The 19,697-nt window shown below is 36.1% G+C and overlaps 2 protein-coding genes across 2 annotated transcripts in view; both read right to left on the bottom strand.

Annotated features, from left to right (window-relative positions):
- Positions 1–210: 210 nt before the first annotated feature.
- Positions 211–19,697, bottom strand: part of LOC117325879 — a 36,296-nt gene continuing 16,809 nt past the window's right edge. The window contains exons 6-13 of the mRNA XM_033882378.1: positions 11,921–12,446; positions 11,143–11,370; positions 7,795–8,752; positions 7,057–7,225; positions 6,314–6,511; positions 5,627–5,692; positions 3,221–3,325; positions 211–2,800 (exon numbers count right to left, since the gene is read on the bottom strand). Coding sequence (XP_033738269.1) covers positions 1,785–2,800; positions 3,221–3,325; positions 5,627–5,692; positions 6,314–6,511; positions 7,057–7,225; positions 7,795–8,752; positions 11,143–11,370; positions 11,921–12,446 — 3,266 coding nt within the window. The 3' untranslated portion in view covers positions 211–1,784. The remainder of the gene's footprint in view (positions 2,801–3,220; positions 3,326–5,626; positions 5,693–6,313; positions 6,512–7,056; positions 7,226–7,794; positions 8,753–11,142; positions 11,371–11,920; positions 12,447–19,697) is intronic.
- LOC117325880 (protein P200-like) lies at positions 14,778–19,680 on the bottom strand. Its single transcript, XM_033882379.1, has one exon. It carries the CDS (start codon positions 17,700–17,702, stop codon positions 15,150–15,152), a length of 2,553 nt encoding a protein of 850 aa, XP_033738270.1. The 5' UTR covers positions 17,703–19,680; the 3' UTR covers positions 14,778–15,149.

Raw genomic sequence — 19,697 nt, 5'->3', positions numbered from 1 at the left:
AAGACTGCATTTGAATCAGGAATATGATTTTTTATTAATGTGTCATTTGAAAAGATACATCCACTTATTCAGCTTGCATTCAATCTTAACTTTTGTTTCATTTTTAACTGCATGTCTGCATTTTGCATTTACCGCTACATTGACCAATCACATACTTCATCTTGACCAGTAACGCCACCTGTCCGCATCATATCAGGGTCAAAAGAATATTATACGGCTATGCCGAAAAAGGCATATTGTATACAAATACTGTATGTAATACTTTGTAGTAATAAGCGATACTTCGGGTTGATTAAAAAAATTTCAGAACTTGATACTGGAAGAGCTTTGGTTTATCTTGAGAGTAAAATTGCCTTATTAATGTAAAGATTATAACTTTAACTACTTGGGAAAAAAGACATATTTTCCAGTAAGTTTAATTTTGACGACCTAACCTTCATTCAAACAAAGGAATGCCCCTTTAACAGTTATCAGTTATACACAGCTGGCTATATGTGTGACTTCCTACAATAATACAAAGTGATACAATGATTACATTATATATATATATATATATGTACACATGGCACAAAAAATCAAGTTTGCCTATCAAAATATATACTTTTAACATTGCTAGACTACACGTTATGAGAGCTATCATGGTTAATAGATGACTGCAATTGATCAAAACCGGTCATAAGAACCATGTTTATAAAAATCAAAACTGAGCATAAACTTGTTATAAAATGAAATCAAATATTGTATACAAGAATAATAAATGAGATGATTGTGTCAATGTGAACCTCTAGATACTTTTCCTATACATCCATATACTCAATACAAACAGGAAGTGAAACTAATTTTGTAAAATGACAGAACTGTCTCAGGGGCGTGGTACCTGTCTATATTTGTATATATCTATACATTGTATAATATACCTGGAGCATACATGAGACAAAGAGTGTATGTTGGTATATCAACAGCTTAAGTGAACTTGTGTCAGAAACAAACTCTTTCATCTTAAATATTACTTTCATACTGAGGCTTCTCAAAGAACCACATTGTGAAGCATAAAGTTTGTCATATTGAAAACTAAAAGAAAAAAAGTTAAGGCCATTCATAGATGCTGTGCATAAGGGATCGAAAAAAAGGAGAAAAGCAAGTAGTATAATCTTATTTTAAACTTTAAAAAGGCTGTGGTTGCATCAATGTTCTGTTGAAAGATGCAGAAATACTTCACGAAAAGGGATAGTGTGTTGTTTGTTTTTTGGAAAGAAATTATTTGGTCCAATCCTGAACACATATAACTCATAGAACTCAAATAAACGACAGTTCATTTGATTTCCAGAGTTCTAAATGAATTTGCCCTTGCAAAAGTCTGTGAGGAAAGCTATAGGTGGATGTTGCACAGCACCTAAAAAAACAGTTATCAATCAAAACAATTTCATAACCGTTACCTCAAAATTGTAACATGGTTTGAATTACTAGAAATCATACATATGAATTGATTGAACCTTTTGTGTGACTTTTCTGAAACTAAAAATTATTAAAAGTAATATTCATCTAATTTGTGACAAGCAGATATTTTGCTATAACAAGTGTGCATAGATATATAAAAGTGCCGGTTTCCATACAGACATAGGCAGCATGGCATGTACAGTATTCTAATAGTATGTACCTGGTGTCATATCATTAAAAAAATAAAGAAAAACAAGAGAAAAAAACACACACAACCATATTTTCACATAAAATGTCTTGATATCTAATTCTTTCATCGGAACTCAAGACAAATCTTCCCCAACTTATCATGACTCTTCCTGTTGTGTCAGCTCTCCACTAGATTCTGCTTTACAAGACTTCTCCTTCGAATCTCCACCGGCACCATGCTCCTTGGTTATTGTAATATCACTATCACTCTCTGCATCTTTTTCCTTTCTCGGTTCTGATTTTTTACTTGTCCCAGTATTTGTTTTTTCATCATCATTGTCTGTTTCCACTGCTTGCTCCTGGTCTCCTGTATGACCTGACCCAGAATTCTCATCCTCTCTGGATTTGTTTGCCCTGTCTTCAGAAAAGTTCTCCTTCGAGGTTTCCTCCGATGATTCCACCGTCTCTGTGTCTATGACCGCTGCTTTCTGTAACTCTTCTCCTGGCTGTTCCTCTGCTGTCACAGTCTCGGTGGTGCTTTCTAACTCTGCAGTTTCCTCATCATTTTCCTCTACACCATCATCAGAATGATCATTATTATCCTCGTCATTTTCCTCTATACCGTCGTCAGAGTTATCTTTATTATCCTCATCGTTTTCCTCTACACCATCATCAGATTGATCTTTTTTATCATTGTTTTCCTCTACACCCTCGTCAGAATGATCTTTATCATCCTCATCGTTTTCCTCTACACCCTCGTCAGAGTTATCTTTATTATCATCTTTCTCTCTGTTATCCACTAGAGAGAGGTTCTGAAGATCCTCTGTTACAGATTTTTTGATGGCGTCTCCTTCCTCTTCCTTCTCTTCTATGGTGTTTTCACTTTCCTTCTCAGTCTTCTCCTCATCTGAAGTATTTGCATTTTCCTCTGCTACATTCTCATCTGAATTTGTTTCATCTTTCTCCTCTGCTTTGTTATTTGTACTTTCTTCATTAACAGTTTCCTCTTCCTTCACTGAATCCTTTTCTTCAGGAGTATCTATGTCATCTACCTTAGACTCAACAGTTGATCCATCTACATCTAGTTCATCAATATTGGATTGTATCTCTTTACTTTCATTCTCTTTCTCCTCTGCATCATAGAATTCATCATCTGTTTCCTCTTTGTTTTTTTCTGTATAATGAGAACAAAGTTTGTGAAGGAAACGTTTTGTTTCTTTAGCAATTGTTGTACTCAACCACACATGTTAGAAGACTTCATATTTCGTAAGGAGTCTATCCTTTACTTTTCCTTCAAAGACTTCTATCAATATGGAGAATTTTGATATTATTGGATGTGATGTCACAAATTTCTTAATGAAATGCAAAGTCTTGTAATATATTAAGTGTTTCTCTTATTCATATGATCAATATCATTTACATCAATATCAAGTGTTACTTCATAAATATAGTTTTGATGATTTAAGTCCTTATCTAAAACTTAGGTTTCAAGTATAAATGTGATTTCAAATCTTCCTCATTTGGAGATCGTGTGAGCTACTTTCGACCCATCAAAGTCCAGTTCTATAAATACGAACAGTGTAACCCGACATACCTCGGATTTTATTAAGCTGTGTTCCAGACAGGAAGGAGAAACTGTCGGAGGCTCCTGTTGTTTCCAGTACAGATTCCTCCATTGTCATCTTCGAGGTGTCAATATCTGGCCAACATATGAATATTTCCTTTTAACATTCAATAATTTTGTATACATTTGTTCAGATCAGGTTAACTTTAATCAGATGTAAAAAAAAAAAAAAAAAAAAAAAGCAAAATTGAAAGTATTGCTTGGAACAAAAGAACATTCAGCAATAAGGCTCATTACAATGTTCAGAAATTTATCAAACACTGCCATAGTAAAAGTTACAATCACAAATGATTTATTTAATCTGATGCCTGTTTCTGTATCAGTTAATAACCGTTTTATTTTATTTTTAAAATACAATCTTTCTCTAAATAACTATATACTAGAATTATAAATAATTTTTCATCTTTTATCCCACCATTCCAAAAGAGTTAGTATTCATGCTATTGTCAGTTTCCCATTACATAATTGGATGTAAATATCACTGCAGGTTGTTAAACCTGTCCTATGTGACCTTCCAAGGGAGGTAATAAAAAGTTCACATAAGACAGGTGGTCTCTTAATCCAGGTTCAGGTAACTAGTATAGTAAATAACATTGGGAGGGGAAAATATGGTCACATATTAGAGGGAGTCACTGAATTCAGGTGATCACTTATATATATAATTAAGCAGGTTTGACTGTATATAAATCCACGCCAAGTGGTTAGACTATATAAATCCACGCCAAGTGGTTAGACTGTATATAAATCCACGCCAAGTGGTGAGACTGTATATAAATCCACGCCAAGTGGTGAGGCTGTATATAAATCCACGCCAATTGGTGAGGCTGTATATAAATCCACGCCAAGTGGTGAGACTGTATATAAATCTACGTCAAGTGGTGAGACTGTATATAAATCCACGCCAAGTGGTGAGACTGTATATAAATCCACGCCAAGTGGTTAGACTGTATATAAATCCACGCCAAGTGGTTAGACTGTATATAAATCCACGCCAAGTGGTTAGACTGTATATAAATCTACGCCAAGTGGTTAGACTGTATATAAATCCACGCTAAGTGGTTAGACTATATATAAATCTACGCCAAGTGGTTAGACTGTATATAAATCCACGCCAAGTGGTTAGACTGTATATAAATCCACGCCAAGTGGTTAGACTGTATATAAATCCACGCCAAGTGGTTAGACTGTATATAAATCCACGCCAAGTGGTTAGACTGTATATAAATCTACGCCAAGTGGTTAGACTATATATAAATCTACGCCAAGTGGTTAGACTGTATATAAATCCACGCCAAGTGGTGAGACTGTATATAAATCCACGCCAAGTGGTGAGACTGTATATAAATCCACGCCAAGTGGTGAGACTGTATATAAATCCACGCCAAGTGGTTAGACTGTATATAAATCTACGCCAAGTGGTTAGACTGTATATAAATCTACGCCAAGTGGTTAGACTGTATATAAATCCACGCCAAGTGGTGAGATTGTATATAAATCCACGCCAAGTGGTTAGACTGTATATAAATCCACGCCAAGTGGTTAGACTGTATATAAATCTACGCCAAGTGGTGAGACTGTATATAAATCCACACCAAGTGGTTAGACTGTATATAAATCTACGCCAAGTGGTGAGACTATATAAATCCACGCCAAGAGGTGAACATTTCTGTTAAGTCCTTAGGGTCCATTCTCATGCCAAGAGTAAACACTATAAATAAGTGCCATCAATGATTGTGGAGCTCAGCAGCAGCAGCAACCACACTAACCACGGTATGAGGTGTATAAGTTTGGACTTGCAAGCTTTCGAAAAACTTTAAAGTGGGTTTTGGTGCAAAAAAAGTCCACAAAATGGTAAAATGCAAAAAAAATCACAATTTTTTTTCTGCATGATTTTGCCATAATATCATTCCTAGATCTCTAATGAATGTATAAATCAAATAAGAAGGGCTTGAGGTCTGTACTTTTGGACTCAAGCTTTCCAAAAAGTTACTCAAAAAACTTGTAAGTCTTGGGGTGGGATGCCGATGCCAGGGGTATAGCATTAGCTCACTGTTTCTCATAACCGGTGAGGGCTATTCCAGTAAAATATCTAGCCCACCCTGGGAGTCCAGTTTTTGTTTAGGGGTATCACCTATAGAATTTCTTTGGATAATTTACTTTAAAATATTATAGAAATAAGAGCCCTGAGCTAATAATCACTAAAGAGGTATATTTTAACTAAAGGCCTATATCTCTACTGCATGGAGAATGCTTGCTCTGCATGTAATGTTTTATCTGATTTAAACATGTACATAACCTAGATACTGATGTAGTTTTATTTTCAAATGAAGAGCATTTTTCTGTTAATGTCATATTCATTAATATCATTTGACCTACCTGTTGTTTCATCATCACTCCCAATGGAATTTTCTTTCAACAAAGAAAGCTCATTGAAGGAGACTTCTGTAAAATAGAACATTTTTGTTTATTTAATCTACGTTTAGTCTTCTATACTAGAAGCGCTGTAAATTTTTGGGATTCATATTTGCACCATTGTTCTAGAACATACACAACTAAATGATGGTAATTTGTGAAAATTTCCTGATCGATCATTAGATTTGTCTACTCAATTAATGACCAATTAGGTTTTAATTATCTTTCTTTGGTATTTAAACATTTGTTCACATTCCTTCATAGGTGCTTACTGTGCCATTCCAGTCATCTAGACACTTGTATTTTATATATAATCATTATATATAATAAACTACAATCAAGAGATCAATTATGGCAAGTTTTTCTCACATGTTTTACCAATCAGCTAATATTCTTTATCATGAGGTCAGGCATTTCTGACAAAAATTGATTAAACTTACTCCATCAATTGATTAATCTTACTCCATCAATTAATTAATCTTACTCCATTAATTGATTAATCTTACTCTATCAATTGGTCAAATACCTTAAACAAGAGATACTCTGCTAACTATTAATTGGAACGCCCACTAAACACAACTTTTTAGATATGTAAAAGTTTTGAGCATATTTGACCAAGATGTGAACTTGAACATAAAACAATAAATGTACCAGTCTCATCCATCAATGCCTCCGACTCTAAAGTGGACCCAGGTATGAAATCAGCAAAGCCAAGCTCCACCATTTGCATGTTCAACATCTCCTGTTCCTTGGCTCCTATTGCGTTAATGGTGACGTTGTATGGTGGGCCGTCATGTTTTGTCAGGGGGTCAACATAAAGGGACACTAGGTCATACTCTGATGACAATGCTACAAAATACACAATAAAATCTCACATTACATTATGGACCTTCAACTGAATCTGTACATTTATTGAGGGCTCTAGTCATACAGAGCAACATCACTGATAAATAAATCATAAAGTTACAGGAGATATCAGATAACATACTATTAGGTAGCACTGAATTCATTTCTTAGTTACAATTGTTTTTTATATACATCTTATATTTTCTGCAAAGCCATATTCATCATTTCTCCCGTTCAATATTCAATTCGTTTTCAAAGAACTTAAACAAAACAAGGATACAATGATCCGAAACAATTAGAAAATATACATGAATGGCAGACAAAATGTTGGAACAATGTCACATTTCCAAAATATAAATGTTCAGAATCCTTTCTTGTTTCAATAGATCCATTACATCACTGGATATGACAGCTATTAAAATTCAGCTGAAAATGAATTCCGTCTTCATCAGGACAATACAACATATGTATTGTGATTTTACTGTGAGAAATATATGAAACCTTTCACTATATTTCAAACATAAGATGAAAGAACATTCCATGCTTACCCTGAAAGCCACTGATACTGTCCTCAGACCATCCATCCCCTTCTATAGGCTGAATATCAGCCAAACTACATGTGATGGCCTGGGCTGGTAGGTCAAGCATATCATTTGGGATGGGTTTGAGGAAGGCACTGTCCACACAATGGTGAAGACCCACATCTATCATGTACACCTGATACAACAAACATCAAATTATCTCCGAGATATATATCCAACAAATATCCGCTATAACTTAAATTGGGTTGAATAAAAAAAAATATCGAGCCAGAAAATTGTTTTTAATACTAGATGTTTGTGAAATATGTATACATGTTCCAGCTGCTTTCATGTAAATGACCTAAACGGAAAGTTTAGCAAAGTAATCTGAAAATTTGGAGGAAAGTTTTCCTTTCGTTTTACACCATTGATGTTCAACTTCAAAATATGTTTTCATATAAAATATAAGATATTAGTATTCTGTCACTATTATGAATTGCATAGTAAAATATTCCTTAATCAGATTGTAACAGACATACAGATGGGTTATCTTCATGCTATACCAACTACTGGTGGCAGGGGCATAGTAAGATTTCCACAGGTAAACAAGCCTGAAGTGTTAAAATATGAGGAAAATTATAATATCCCCAACCTCTGCAACACTAATACATATGGCGGACTAATTGTCTTAACTTGTATCATATTAAATCACAGATACAGAGATAAAATTTTCTGGTCTACTGAAAACCCTGAGATTCACCTCACCTCCACATTTTGGTCATTTGTTTCTGTTATGACAGCACGCCCGTAAAATCCATCATCCATCCTGGCCAGGCAGCCAGTGCCTTTAATGATTTCATCTGATGACAGAACCTCGTCAGAATGGTCAAACACATACTGCTTTATACTCGTGACAAGTTCTGCTCTTTTCTCTGAACCTGGTTCCTCCAGGAGTATATAAAAACACCCTGGTGACTTGATGTTCATTATTGCTGCAGTATAACTCTCATCTTTATTCACCTTCAATGGTTTGAAGGGCCCCAGATCAAGCATGTCTACAGAGTCTGATTTAATACTGTGGAAATCCTCATCATCCTTAGAATCATCTGAAGCTATCTGTTCCTTCTCAACAGTTACCTTGTTATCACCCTCAGAGAACCTGGCATAGCCTCCTTGTACGAGAGTGTCAGTCAGACAAACGTCGCCATCACTCATCTCAACCTCGTAACAGGAGTTTGGCAAAGCTTTACAAAGTTTCACTTTCAAGTCTTTTTCAAATGTGAGTTCTTCAAGTCTACTACAGGCAATCTTCTCCCAACCTTCAGACTCTGCCTCTGGGATGATACCTTTCATACGACAGCAAAATGCCTGTCGTGGAAACAACATGTCCTCTGACTGAATTTCCCGCAGCTCAGATGGTGTCACAGTTTCAGAGTTGCCATAGTCCACAAAGATGACCAGTACATTTGTATCGTATTTGTCCATTACCGATGCTCGGTACCAGCGTCCATCCTCACTGTACCGGCTCACACAGGGGCTGCCACATTTTATTTGCTCTAAAGTCAGTGGCTTCTCCTTGCTGTATTTTTCTTGCATTCCATCCATGAACTTTTGTAAATCTTCCTGTTTTTCTGACAACTGCAGCCAGAACTTTCCAGGGGAGACTGCATGACTAACACAACAGTTACAGTCCATAGATTGGTTGAGCTCCAGGGATGGGTACCTTAAAATGAAAAGTATCAATAATTAAATATCTGGCAAAGTATCACATTCAATATTTACCTATTATTAATTATATAATAACACTTTAATCAAAAGTCAACATTCAAAAAGAATCGTGTATGTTTCTTTTTATTAAAAACAATTACAATTATTATGCAGTAATTCAATTTATTTTAGCACACTTTTTTATATTAAGTGATTTTACATCTTACTTTGGTTGGTTTCTCATTATGGGGATAGATTCAACAACTTTCCTTGTTTTACTCTAGAGAAGCCATGGCAAGGTATTGTGTACAACACATTTTGAAGGTTTGTTTGTTTGTTTGTTTTTGTTGAACGTCCTATTAACAGGATGTGCCAGGTTTTGGGTTGCATTGGAGGAAAGCCAGAGTACCTGGAGAATAACCATCGACCTACGGTCAGTACCTGGCAACTGCCCCATGTAGGTTTCAAAGTCGCAACCCAGAGGTGGAGGGCTAGTGTTAAAGTGTTGGGACACCTTAACCACTCGGCCACCACGGGCCCCATTTTGAAGGTACAATAGACACTGGCAAAAGTTTCTAGTGATACATTTATATATACAGTGCATTCCACTTAATCGGATAACGCTTTATCGGGTATTTCGTTTAATTGGGTAAAATTTCAAAAACCAAAACCATTTTCTCCTAAATCATGTTAAAAAAATTCGTTTAATTGGGTTGGAAAAGTCGTATTTTTCGGTTATTCGAATAGAACAATCGGGACAAAAAATTGAAATGCTCCGATTTTCACGAAAGTCATCGCGTATTTCTTTAAGTTTTAGACTTTTATCAACAAATAGTGTAATTTTGATGGTTAAAACGTCAAAAAACGGTTAAATATTACCTTAAACGGTAATGTTATGTCGGGGTTTTGTTATGTTCAGAACTGTGTTGTTGTTGATTCTGCCTCGTGTGGTTTTTCCCCAACAGGAAGTCGACTAAGAATTGTTGGTAAAATTAAATGTTATTTTTAGAGTCAGAAGCAGGCAAAACGTAATGGGGTTTTAAAAGCATAATTAAGCGACTAGACAATTAAACTTTTACGTCTGGGATGTAAAATCTTCGAAGCAGAAACCAAAACAATAGGTTTTGACCTGGGTCTGACATTACTACAGATCGATTGGTATCGCCGCTTACTGTATGTGGCGAATCCAAAGTGAGGGGTTCGCCACGGGGAAATGTGACGACACCGGTACACAGGTGAGTTAAAAATCGGTAGCGAGCAGTAAAAGGACAGACGCCCGACGTTAGCTCATAATTCCTATTCAGGTAAGGATTAGAACTGGTTAATAAAAAACAATACATTGGATTTCGTGTTGTTTTATCAGTGACTCCCAGTGTCAAGTTCGTATAAAATTACCACAGGAAACGACCTAAATAAACTCGGTTTCTCCGATCTCTGTGCTTTGGTAATTGGAAATAATATGGAATATTTTAAACTTCAAAGCGAACGTAAGAATGTCTCTATGATAAACATAAATGATTTTAGCTGTAATTGTCGGCGAGTCCTTAGATCGTATGTAAAATTAGGAACACATGGATGAAATAGGGATGTATGACCCCCTGATTTGAGGTGCTACGATTGTACTGTGCCGCGAATAAGAAAATCATTAAGGTTTTGTTATTTTAATTCACACATTTTTATACAATTAGTAATAGTAATCTGACAATTTGACATTAGTAAAAGCACAAACAAAAACATCGTTTATTAACAATAATAACGCAAATATTTCCATCCAAAATCGACCCAACTCTGACAACCATTACGGACCAAATCCAAGATGGCGACGTGCATTTCGGCTTATCGGGTAAGTCGGTTAATCGGGTAAAAAGCCCCCGCAAATAGGCAACCCGATTAAGCGGAATGCACTGTATATATATCTTGTGTGTTTTACTTTTCGATGGTAACAGGGAAAATAAGAATCCCAGAGGGCCTGTATTGCTCTCCTGGATATTATTTCTCTGATTAAGGCAATACACTCTCATTTAAGTTAAATTACAAACACTTTTCCCAGTTTGCACCTTTTATCTATATACAGAAGAAAGATTTTAGAAAAATCATCTTTTCTACCAAGGGGCTCCACCCCCTCCAGGGGGGCTAGGCCCTCTAATACAACATTGAAACTTATTCACCCAATAATCCTCCACACCAGATTTGATAAAATGTCCATTCAGAAGAAGTACTTTAAATGGCTAATCAGTTCTGTAATATCCCTTTTGGGCCCTTCCCCTCCATTCTATTGGTGGCCAGACCAGCTGTTACACAAAAATGGTTCCTTTCACCTATGGATACTTCAACAAATGTTACACAAAACACTTTAATTTACAAAATGACAAACAAAAAGTTTAATAGGTTTAAAGACAATCTCACCTATCATCTTCTGAGTCTTCCGAGATATCAGCACTCAAATCCAGGACCTTCAGTGGAGTGGAATCAGAAAACACTCGCTTGGTTTTCTTGCTGACGTATGTCGGCGTGGATGCCTCAACTCCATAGCCTTCATCGATGAACTTCTGGCTGAGTAGAATCCCCATGTCAAACAGCTGGACGATATAGGCATTGTCATCGCTCACACACATTATGTCCGCTAACAGACTCCTACATTTGAACAAACATTTAACGTACATTTTTAGATACAATGTAGGGGAACTTTCCCCCAAATAATTACTTTCTTGAGATTTTCAATATCAGTATTGGCCATTCAATTGAGAACATTTCAAATGGAAACAGAATTCAAACTTAATCCTCTAATGGGAAAGACCTAAAACATGTATGCATACCTTTAAATTTATCATCTTAATATTTTTTCGTATCAAAAGGCTTCCGTTAATGATTACGGGAATTGCAGTTGTGTATTAAATTGCACAATCCTATTTTAATTCACCAATAACTAACACTTGAGTGCACCACAATGTTTTTTCACAGTAGTAAAAGATACCAACAGCTCAAATATCTATGCCATGACAGTCCAATTTCTAGTGATATGTTTCAATGGAATAATTTCATTCCCTTAAACATTCTATCACTTGGAAAATTACATGTCTTATGAAAATTTCACTAATTGACCTGTATTGAATCTTTTCATCAGTCTTTAAAAAATGTATATTTCTCACAAGAAGTAAAATGTCAGTACCAGGTATATACATACTTTTCACCTAAAAGTTTGCTGAAGAGTTCCAGTGCTTCCTCACTCCAGGGGCCATCAACAGATCTTACTCCACCCAAGGTACAGAGCATGGTCTGTACAGGTAGGTCTACAAAACGGGTCAGAAGCTTCCTGATCATATCCCCGGAACATTCCTCAATGTTTCCATGATCCAGGAACTCCACTTTGAACTTGTCCGATCCTAGCACCTCCAATACCTTGGCTCTGTACCACGATTCATCCTCGGAGTACTGTACTGCACACACCTGTCCCTCTTTTGGAGACTCCATTTTTAGATCATTTCCTTCATATTCAGAATATAATTTGAACATTTCATCACAAAGGGAATTTAAAGTGTCCTTGTTCCTGTCCAGATGGACATAGAAGGAGCTTGGTGAGTTGATGTGGCTGCACGTCACCTGGACCCGATCTCCCTCCTCAAGGACGATGTTTGTCAGTTTTCCAAGGTCGTCTGTCGTTTCTGTGGATGAAGCATCGCCACATTCATTGGCTGATGTCTCTGTTCCATCTAAATATAACAAATATTGAGGAATTAATTATATAATCAATTAAACAGAGTTGTCTGCCTTTGAAAAACAGCACTTTTTATCTAATAAGGACTACTGTCATCCACAGCTATAAGAATCACAAGAACAGTATTACTTAGTAGAATTAATATGGTGCTCTTTGATTTCAAATACACAAGGATTAACCACACAGCATATAAATATGATAATTAGCAATATACTAAATTAGAATGATCCCAGTTCTAAACTACCACATGATCTTACCAAAATCACCTTTGCTAGCCATGTGTATTAAAAACAATACTCCCCTTAAATAGAAAGGAGAGTATCATAAAAACACACTTGGCTAATATGTTGCATCTGATTCCACTGTATGGTATATATTGGCAGGTATGTCTATATACAGTATACATACACAGAAAAAAAGCCCAGAGGGCCTGACCATCACATTTGTAGCTTTTTGAATCCCCACCACTTCGGACCAGGTGACCTAGTAATGATACTTCATACTTCAGTATGGGGCATGATTCTAGAAAGCCATTGTTAACCCCGTCATACACTGTATCTTCTTAATAGATCTTTAACATGTCTTGATTCCTAATCTAAAACAGTTAAATTTTCAAAAGTAGGTTAAAGGTGCAGTCTGTCATAGTCACAAAGTCCACAGATGTATCGGTAGTACGTATACCAATGGAAAGGTTTTGTGACAAGGAACATGCATCAGATATGAAAGTCATAGCTTACACAGTTAACATACCATGGCCAAGGTTAAAAAAAATTTAAAGTAGGTCAAAGGTCATGGTCAAGGTCAGAAGATCATTAGACTGGCCACCAGCCCTTAAGAATTTTTTGGTAAGAATTGTTACTTGCTAAATTCTTATACTTGATTATCTCCCGCTTAGTTTGAAACTTAGAATCAAGACATATCCTAGAGACCAAATTCATAAAACTCAATTTTATAATTCTAGAAACAGGGGCCAGTCTAGGAACACTTGCTAAGGACCTAGTTTTTTAAAGAATGAGCATGTAAATTCACATCAGGCAAGCTGCAAGTACAGTATATGCTAGCTTTTACCTATCAACCATTTTCTTTATTGCTCAGGCGAATTTGTCTCTGAAAAGAATAGACCTGAAAGCAAGAATATTGTTAGTAAAATCAGGCAAAAGCTCATGCAGCAACATCTCTTAAAGACATTGATCAGTTCTGATTTTTTTTACAACTACCACAAATTCCATAATACTTATTTTAGACTATTTCCATAATGCCAATTACAACAATATTATATAAAATCATTAAATTTCCATTATTCTGATCAAATATCTTTTTGTAACAAAAACAAAATGTAGTAATATTAGTGAAACAGTGAAAACACTTGGAAGGAACATATATCCAGGATACTCATGTCAGGTAAGGCAGTGTAATCAACAGGTACACTCTTCATTAAGTTGTTTGAAATAAACTACTAGAAATTTCCAGATATCAGTACCACGTACGATCAAATAGGGACTTGTTTGCTTGTATAAATGATTAAAAGTAAAATTTTCAACTAACAAAGTTCTGTATAACTTTTCCTCTTATTTGAAAAAACAACATGCCAGTGGCTCTGAGTTCTAATATGTTGTTTTGCTTTTAAACTAACATTTACACATCTGATAACCCCTGTGACCTTGAAAGTAGATCAAGGTTTGTTCATTTCAATAAACTAAGTAGCCATTCATCCCAGCATGCTAATTGACTAATATCATGACCTTATGTGTAGATCTCTTGGATACATAGCATAAGACATTTGAATATTTAAACACATTGTGCCCTTAAATTTGAACTATAGGAAGTTAGAAACTAGGTCAAGGTCGTTCATTAAAACTTCGCAGCCCTTCATTGCAACACGCCATTGGCCAATTATCATTACTTAAAGCCACTTGGTTATGCAGAAGAAATTGTTTAAAGATTTTAAGACATTTGACCAATGTGACCTAGAATGTAGTTCAAGGCTATTCTTTGAACACTTGGTAGCTTTCTATCCAAGCATGCTTCTGGCCCAATATCATGAACCTATAGGTCTCTTGGTTATTGAGAGGCGGAAAATGTAAATTTCTATGGACACATTATCATGAGAGACAACAGACAAAAGGAACATAGAATAGGTCATTTGAAACTTCGATCAGGTGACCTTAAAAGCCTTAAAACTGTACAAAATCTCTTGAAAATCAATGCTATAAATGTTTTAGACTGATAAGGATGCTGAGTATCCTGAATACAGAAAGTATAAGTAGGATGAAAAAACTCTTGCCACAAAATGGCCGAACAAGTATTTTCTCACCAACTTCATCAAATCGCAAAACAGAGTTACCCTCACAACGGGACAGGACATCAACATGTGCAGATCGTTCAGTGACCGAGGAGACTGGAGGATTGGGATAAACAAGAATTATAATATAACCCGACATGGAACTTCATCAGCTGTAGCTTAAGTTTGTTACATGTATTTGAGACTTTTCTTGTTATAACAAAACCTTTAATGACAATCTTTGATTGTTTTAATGATGATTAAATTAGCATTAGCATTCTAACCTTTTTAGTTTCTAACAAATAATTTATGAACATTTTTCTGTAGTTGCATTCTGTATAATGCATAGGTTAATCATGAATATCCAATCCATCAAAACTGTTCAATCATAGTTTAAAGCTCCAATTTCTGTTAATGTTAAAGTCTACCTGTAACTTCATCTCTTTCAGTATGATTATGAAAGACTAGCCAAAGATCATTGCATAATATATTACAATATATACCAGTATCTCCTCTATTCTCATGATGACACATGTACATGTATCCAATACAAAATCTAATTGAAATGCTCCATTGATCAAGAGTATTACATATGCTGTTCAGTATAATGTACATGTATACACAAATGCATGTATAAGTCATCTCCGATCTATGAACAACATAATTTTCTAGGCATTTTTTGTAAATAAAACTCTCAGAAAAATAAACGAGACCAATCTTTGAAATTATTCTTTTCTTACCAGCATCCTCTAATCCCAACAGGGACTCCGATATTACACTTTTTAGTTCATCATCAAGACTGGTCTTCGCCAGTGTCTCTGGGTAATCTGTGGATTTTGAATAATCAACTGATATCCCTGGTAAATTGGCCTGGAATTCAGCAAAATCAGTTGTTTCTATCTCCACTGATTCATCATACATTTTTGGCTCTAACCCTATCTCCACTGGTTCATCAGATATTTCTGCCTCTATCACTGTCTCCACCGGTTCATCAGATATTTCTGCCTCTATCACTGTCTCCACCGGTTCATCAGATGTTTCTGCCTCTAACACTGTCTCCACCGGTTCATCAGATGTTTCTGCCTCTATCACTGTCTCCACAGATTCATCAGATGTTTCTAATTCTATCTCTTTCTCCATCAGTTCATCGTATGTTTCTAATTCTATCACTGTCTTCACAACTTCATCAGATGTTTCTGCCTCTATCACTACCTCCACAACTTCATCAGATGTTTCTGCCTCTACCACTATCTCCACTGGGTCATCATGATCAGCTGTTTCTGCCTCTATCATTGTCTCCACTGGTTCATCAGATGTTTCAGCCTCTATCACTGTCTCCACTGGTTCATCCAATGTTTCTGCCTCTATCACTGTCTCCACCGGTTCATCAGATGTTTCTGCCTCTATCACTGTCTCCAAGGATTCATCAGATGTTTCTAATTCTATCTCTTTCTCCATCAGTTCATCGTATGTTTCTAATTCTATCACTATCTCCACTGGGTCATCATGATCAGATGTTTCTGCCTCTATCACTTTCTCAACAGAGTCATCAGATGTTTCAGTCTCTATCACTATCTCCACTGGTTCATCAGATATTTCTGCCTCTATCACTTTCTCCACAGAGTCATCAGATGTTTCTACCTCTAACACTGTCTCCACCGGTTCATCAGATGTTTCTGCCTCTATCACTGTCTCCACTGGTTCATCCAATGTTTCTGCCTCTATCATTGTCTCCACTGGTTCATCAGATATTTCTGCCTCTATCACTGTCTCCACTGGTTCATCAGATATTTCTGCCTCTATCATTGTCTCCACCGGTTCATCAGATGTTTCTGCCTCTATCACTGTCTCCACTGGTTCATCAGATATTTCTGCCTCTATCAATGTCTCCACCGGTTCATCAGATGTTTTTGCCTCTATCACTGTCTCCACTGGTTCATCCAATGTTTCTGCCTCTATCACTATCTCCACTGGTTCATCCGATGTTTCTGCCTCTATCACTGTCTCCACGGATTCATCAGATGTTTCTAATTCTATCTCTTTCTCCATCAGTTCATCGTATGTTTCTAATTCTATCACTATCTCCACTGGGTCATCATGATCAGATGTTTCTGCCTCTATCACCGTCTCCACTGGTTCATCAGATGTTTCTGCCTCTACCACTGTCTCCACTGGTTCATCAGATGTTTCAGCCTCTATCACTTTCTCCACAGAGTCATCAGATGTTTCAGCCTCTATCACTGTCTCCACTGGTTCATCAGATATTTCTGCCTTTATCACTTTCTCCACAGAGTCATCAGATGTTTCTGCCTCTATCATTGGCTCCACTGGTTCATCGTATGTTTCTAATTCTATCACTATCTCCACTGGTTCATCAGATATTTCTGCCTCTATCACTTTCTCCACTGGTTCATCAGATGTTTCTAATTCTATCTCTTTCTCCACCAGTTCATCATATGTTTCTAATTCTATCTCTTTCTCCACTGGTTCATCAGATGTTTCTGCCTCTATCACTATCCCCACTGGCCATGGTTTATCGGATGTTTCTGCCTCTATCACTATCTCCACAGATTCATCAGATGTTTCTGCCTCTATCATTGTCTCCAATGGTTCATCAGATGTTTCTGCCTCTATAACTATTTCTACTGGTTCATCAGATGTTTCTGCCTCTATAACTATCTCTACTGGTTCATCAGATGTTTCTAACTCTATCACTGTCTCCACAGAGTCATCAGATGTTTCTGCCTCTATAACTATTTCTACTGGTTCATGAGATATTTCTGCCTCTACCGACTCCAATGGTTCATCATTTGCCGTTTCTTCTTCATCCACTAGTTCAAAAGATATTTCCATGGCAAGTTTTGATTCCATTAGTTCAATTTCAAGCTCCTTTGAATGCTGAATTTCTTTAACAGTTTTCTCAACTTCCCAATTTCTGTGCATATCAGTGACTTCATTTATGTCTTTCATAGATATCTCAATACTTTCAAAGCCTTCACTTTCTTTCTTTGATGATTTCTCAATGCAAATTCCAGTTTCAACTTCTAATGTGGCTGCTAACTTTTCACAACCAGAAACCGCAGAACTTAAGTGCTGGATGCCATCAACAACAGTTTCTTCTGAACCACAAAAAACTGCAGTAAAATCAGGATCACATTTACCTTGCTCTAGAACACATTCTGTGAAGTCAACTGCAGATTCATTTTTATCCTGTTCACATTCAACATGGGATGAAGAAAGGCCTTCCAATGATGACTCAACGTATCCAGTTTTGTCCAAGGTTATGAATGACTCGTCGCCTTGTAGAGCCTCGTCAAGAGCAGCTATGATACAAAGGACAATTCAAGGGTATGTTTACGCATGTACTCTCACAATATATGTACATGTACCTTACAGGAAAATATTTCATCATTATGAATATCATAGTTAGATTTACCTCAATTCTCATTGGCTAAAACATGTCACGTGGAGGTCAATATTTTGAGATACTGACCTAATGTTTCTTTTTTTAGGAATACCAGTACTGGTCTGGGTCAATATTATATTGATGATGTCACAGTTTAATACTAACCTGGCAGAATCTAAAATACTGACCTCAGGCTTTGCCCTTGTCAACATTTGATTCTAGCAAGTTAGTTCAGTATAACACCATATTAACCTCACCAAAGACCCATAATTGATGTGTATTTAATCAATTAACAAAATGTGATGCTGAGTGAACTGAAAACATGTTATTTACCATTTGTGGATTTCTAACTTGCAATGAAGTATAAAATATGAAGGACTCCAGTGTGTATGTGGTTTTTTTTTTAGAATTACTGGTGTGTGTGTATATTCATATATAATATACAATGATGGATAAACTTTTTGAGTTATAGCTTGTATCAGTACTTTACTTATTCTTGCCTGTCCTTGATGTTGCCTTCAACTACAAGAAACTATTAATTTGAGCACTCAATGCTGTGCTGTGCCAGTTCCCAAGGTATCATCAATTCACGGAACAGCCAGGGACATTCCTTGTAGTAGCTGATGGCTAGCACACTGAACAATATATAGAAACCCATCACAGGCCATCCAGAGCAATAAGAGTATCCTTGCAGTAGCTGGTGGCTAGCACACTGAACAATATACAGAAACCTATCACAGGCCATCCAGAGCAATAAGAGTAAAGTGTCTAGCCCAAGGACACAACCAAGACAGCACAGATCGGTCCCTTTCTCAGCTTCACGAGAAACACAAATCACCATTCATCTGATATTAGGTAGACCAAAACATCTATCCAACTGAGTAATCACAGCCTTTAGTTCACAGTAACATACTGCTTTATGACTGCTCCAACAATTGATATACTTGAATGAAAACTATTGCAGCTATCATTCCTAATTTAATGATATAATTTCGACAGGATGGTGTTTAATGTATGACTTTTTACTTCTTAAAATAGGGGTCAACTTACTGATCCTACACTTGTGAAAAATATTGATATTCTGTTATACTTGTAAAATATGACATTGAGAGAAAAAACACATTTTCCTGTATCTTGACTCAAGCCTGTGGAGATAATGAGAATGTAAATAAAATAAAATCGGTGAGTAAGTATATATCAAGCCAGTCAGTAATATATTATTAGAGTAAAAAAAGATGTAGTAATATAATAGTACATTACACAGTACACACCCAATCCAATATGGAATTAAGGAGGTGTCATTTGTACATATACAGACAGTTATCTTAATTTCTAAATTTCAGAAAAAATTCATGATTTATTTTAATACGTATTTTTTGTAGAATTGACAAATTTCATTATTCATTATTCATCTCTCTTTGATTTCTTCACAATAATGTTTATAGAGAAAATGGCACCTCCTTATATATATAATCACAAACACCACAAAACCACACCATTATACCACACTACACCTGCTACCTCAATGGAAGCATATCAAAGAGTTTTAGAAATTCCTA

Source organism: Pecten maximus, chromosome 4, assembly GCF_902652985.1.
Source record: "Pecten maximus chromosome 4, xPecMax1.1, whole genome shotgun sequence".
Taxonomy (NCBI): Eukaryota; Metazoa; Mollusca; class Bivalvia; order Pectinida; family Pectinidae; genus Pecten; species Pecten maximus.
This window is presented reverse-complemented; position numbering and strand designations above follow the sequence as displayed.

Coding starts and splice junctions, on each gene's coding strand:
- LOC117325880 (XM_033882379.1), bottom strand. CDS start 17,702: ATGAAAGACATAAATGAAGTCACTGATATGCACAGAAATTGGGAAGTT.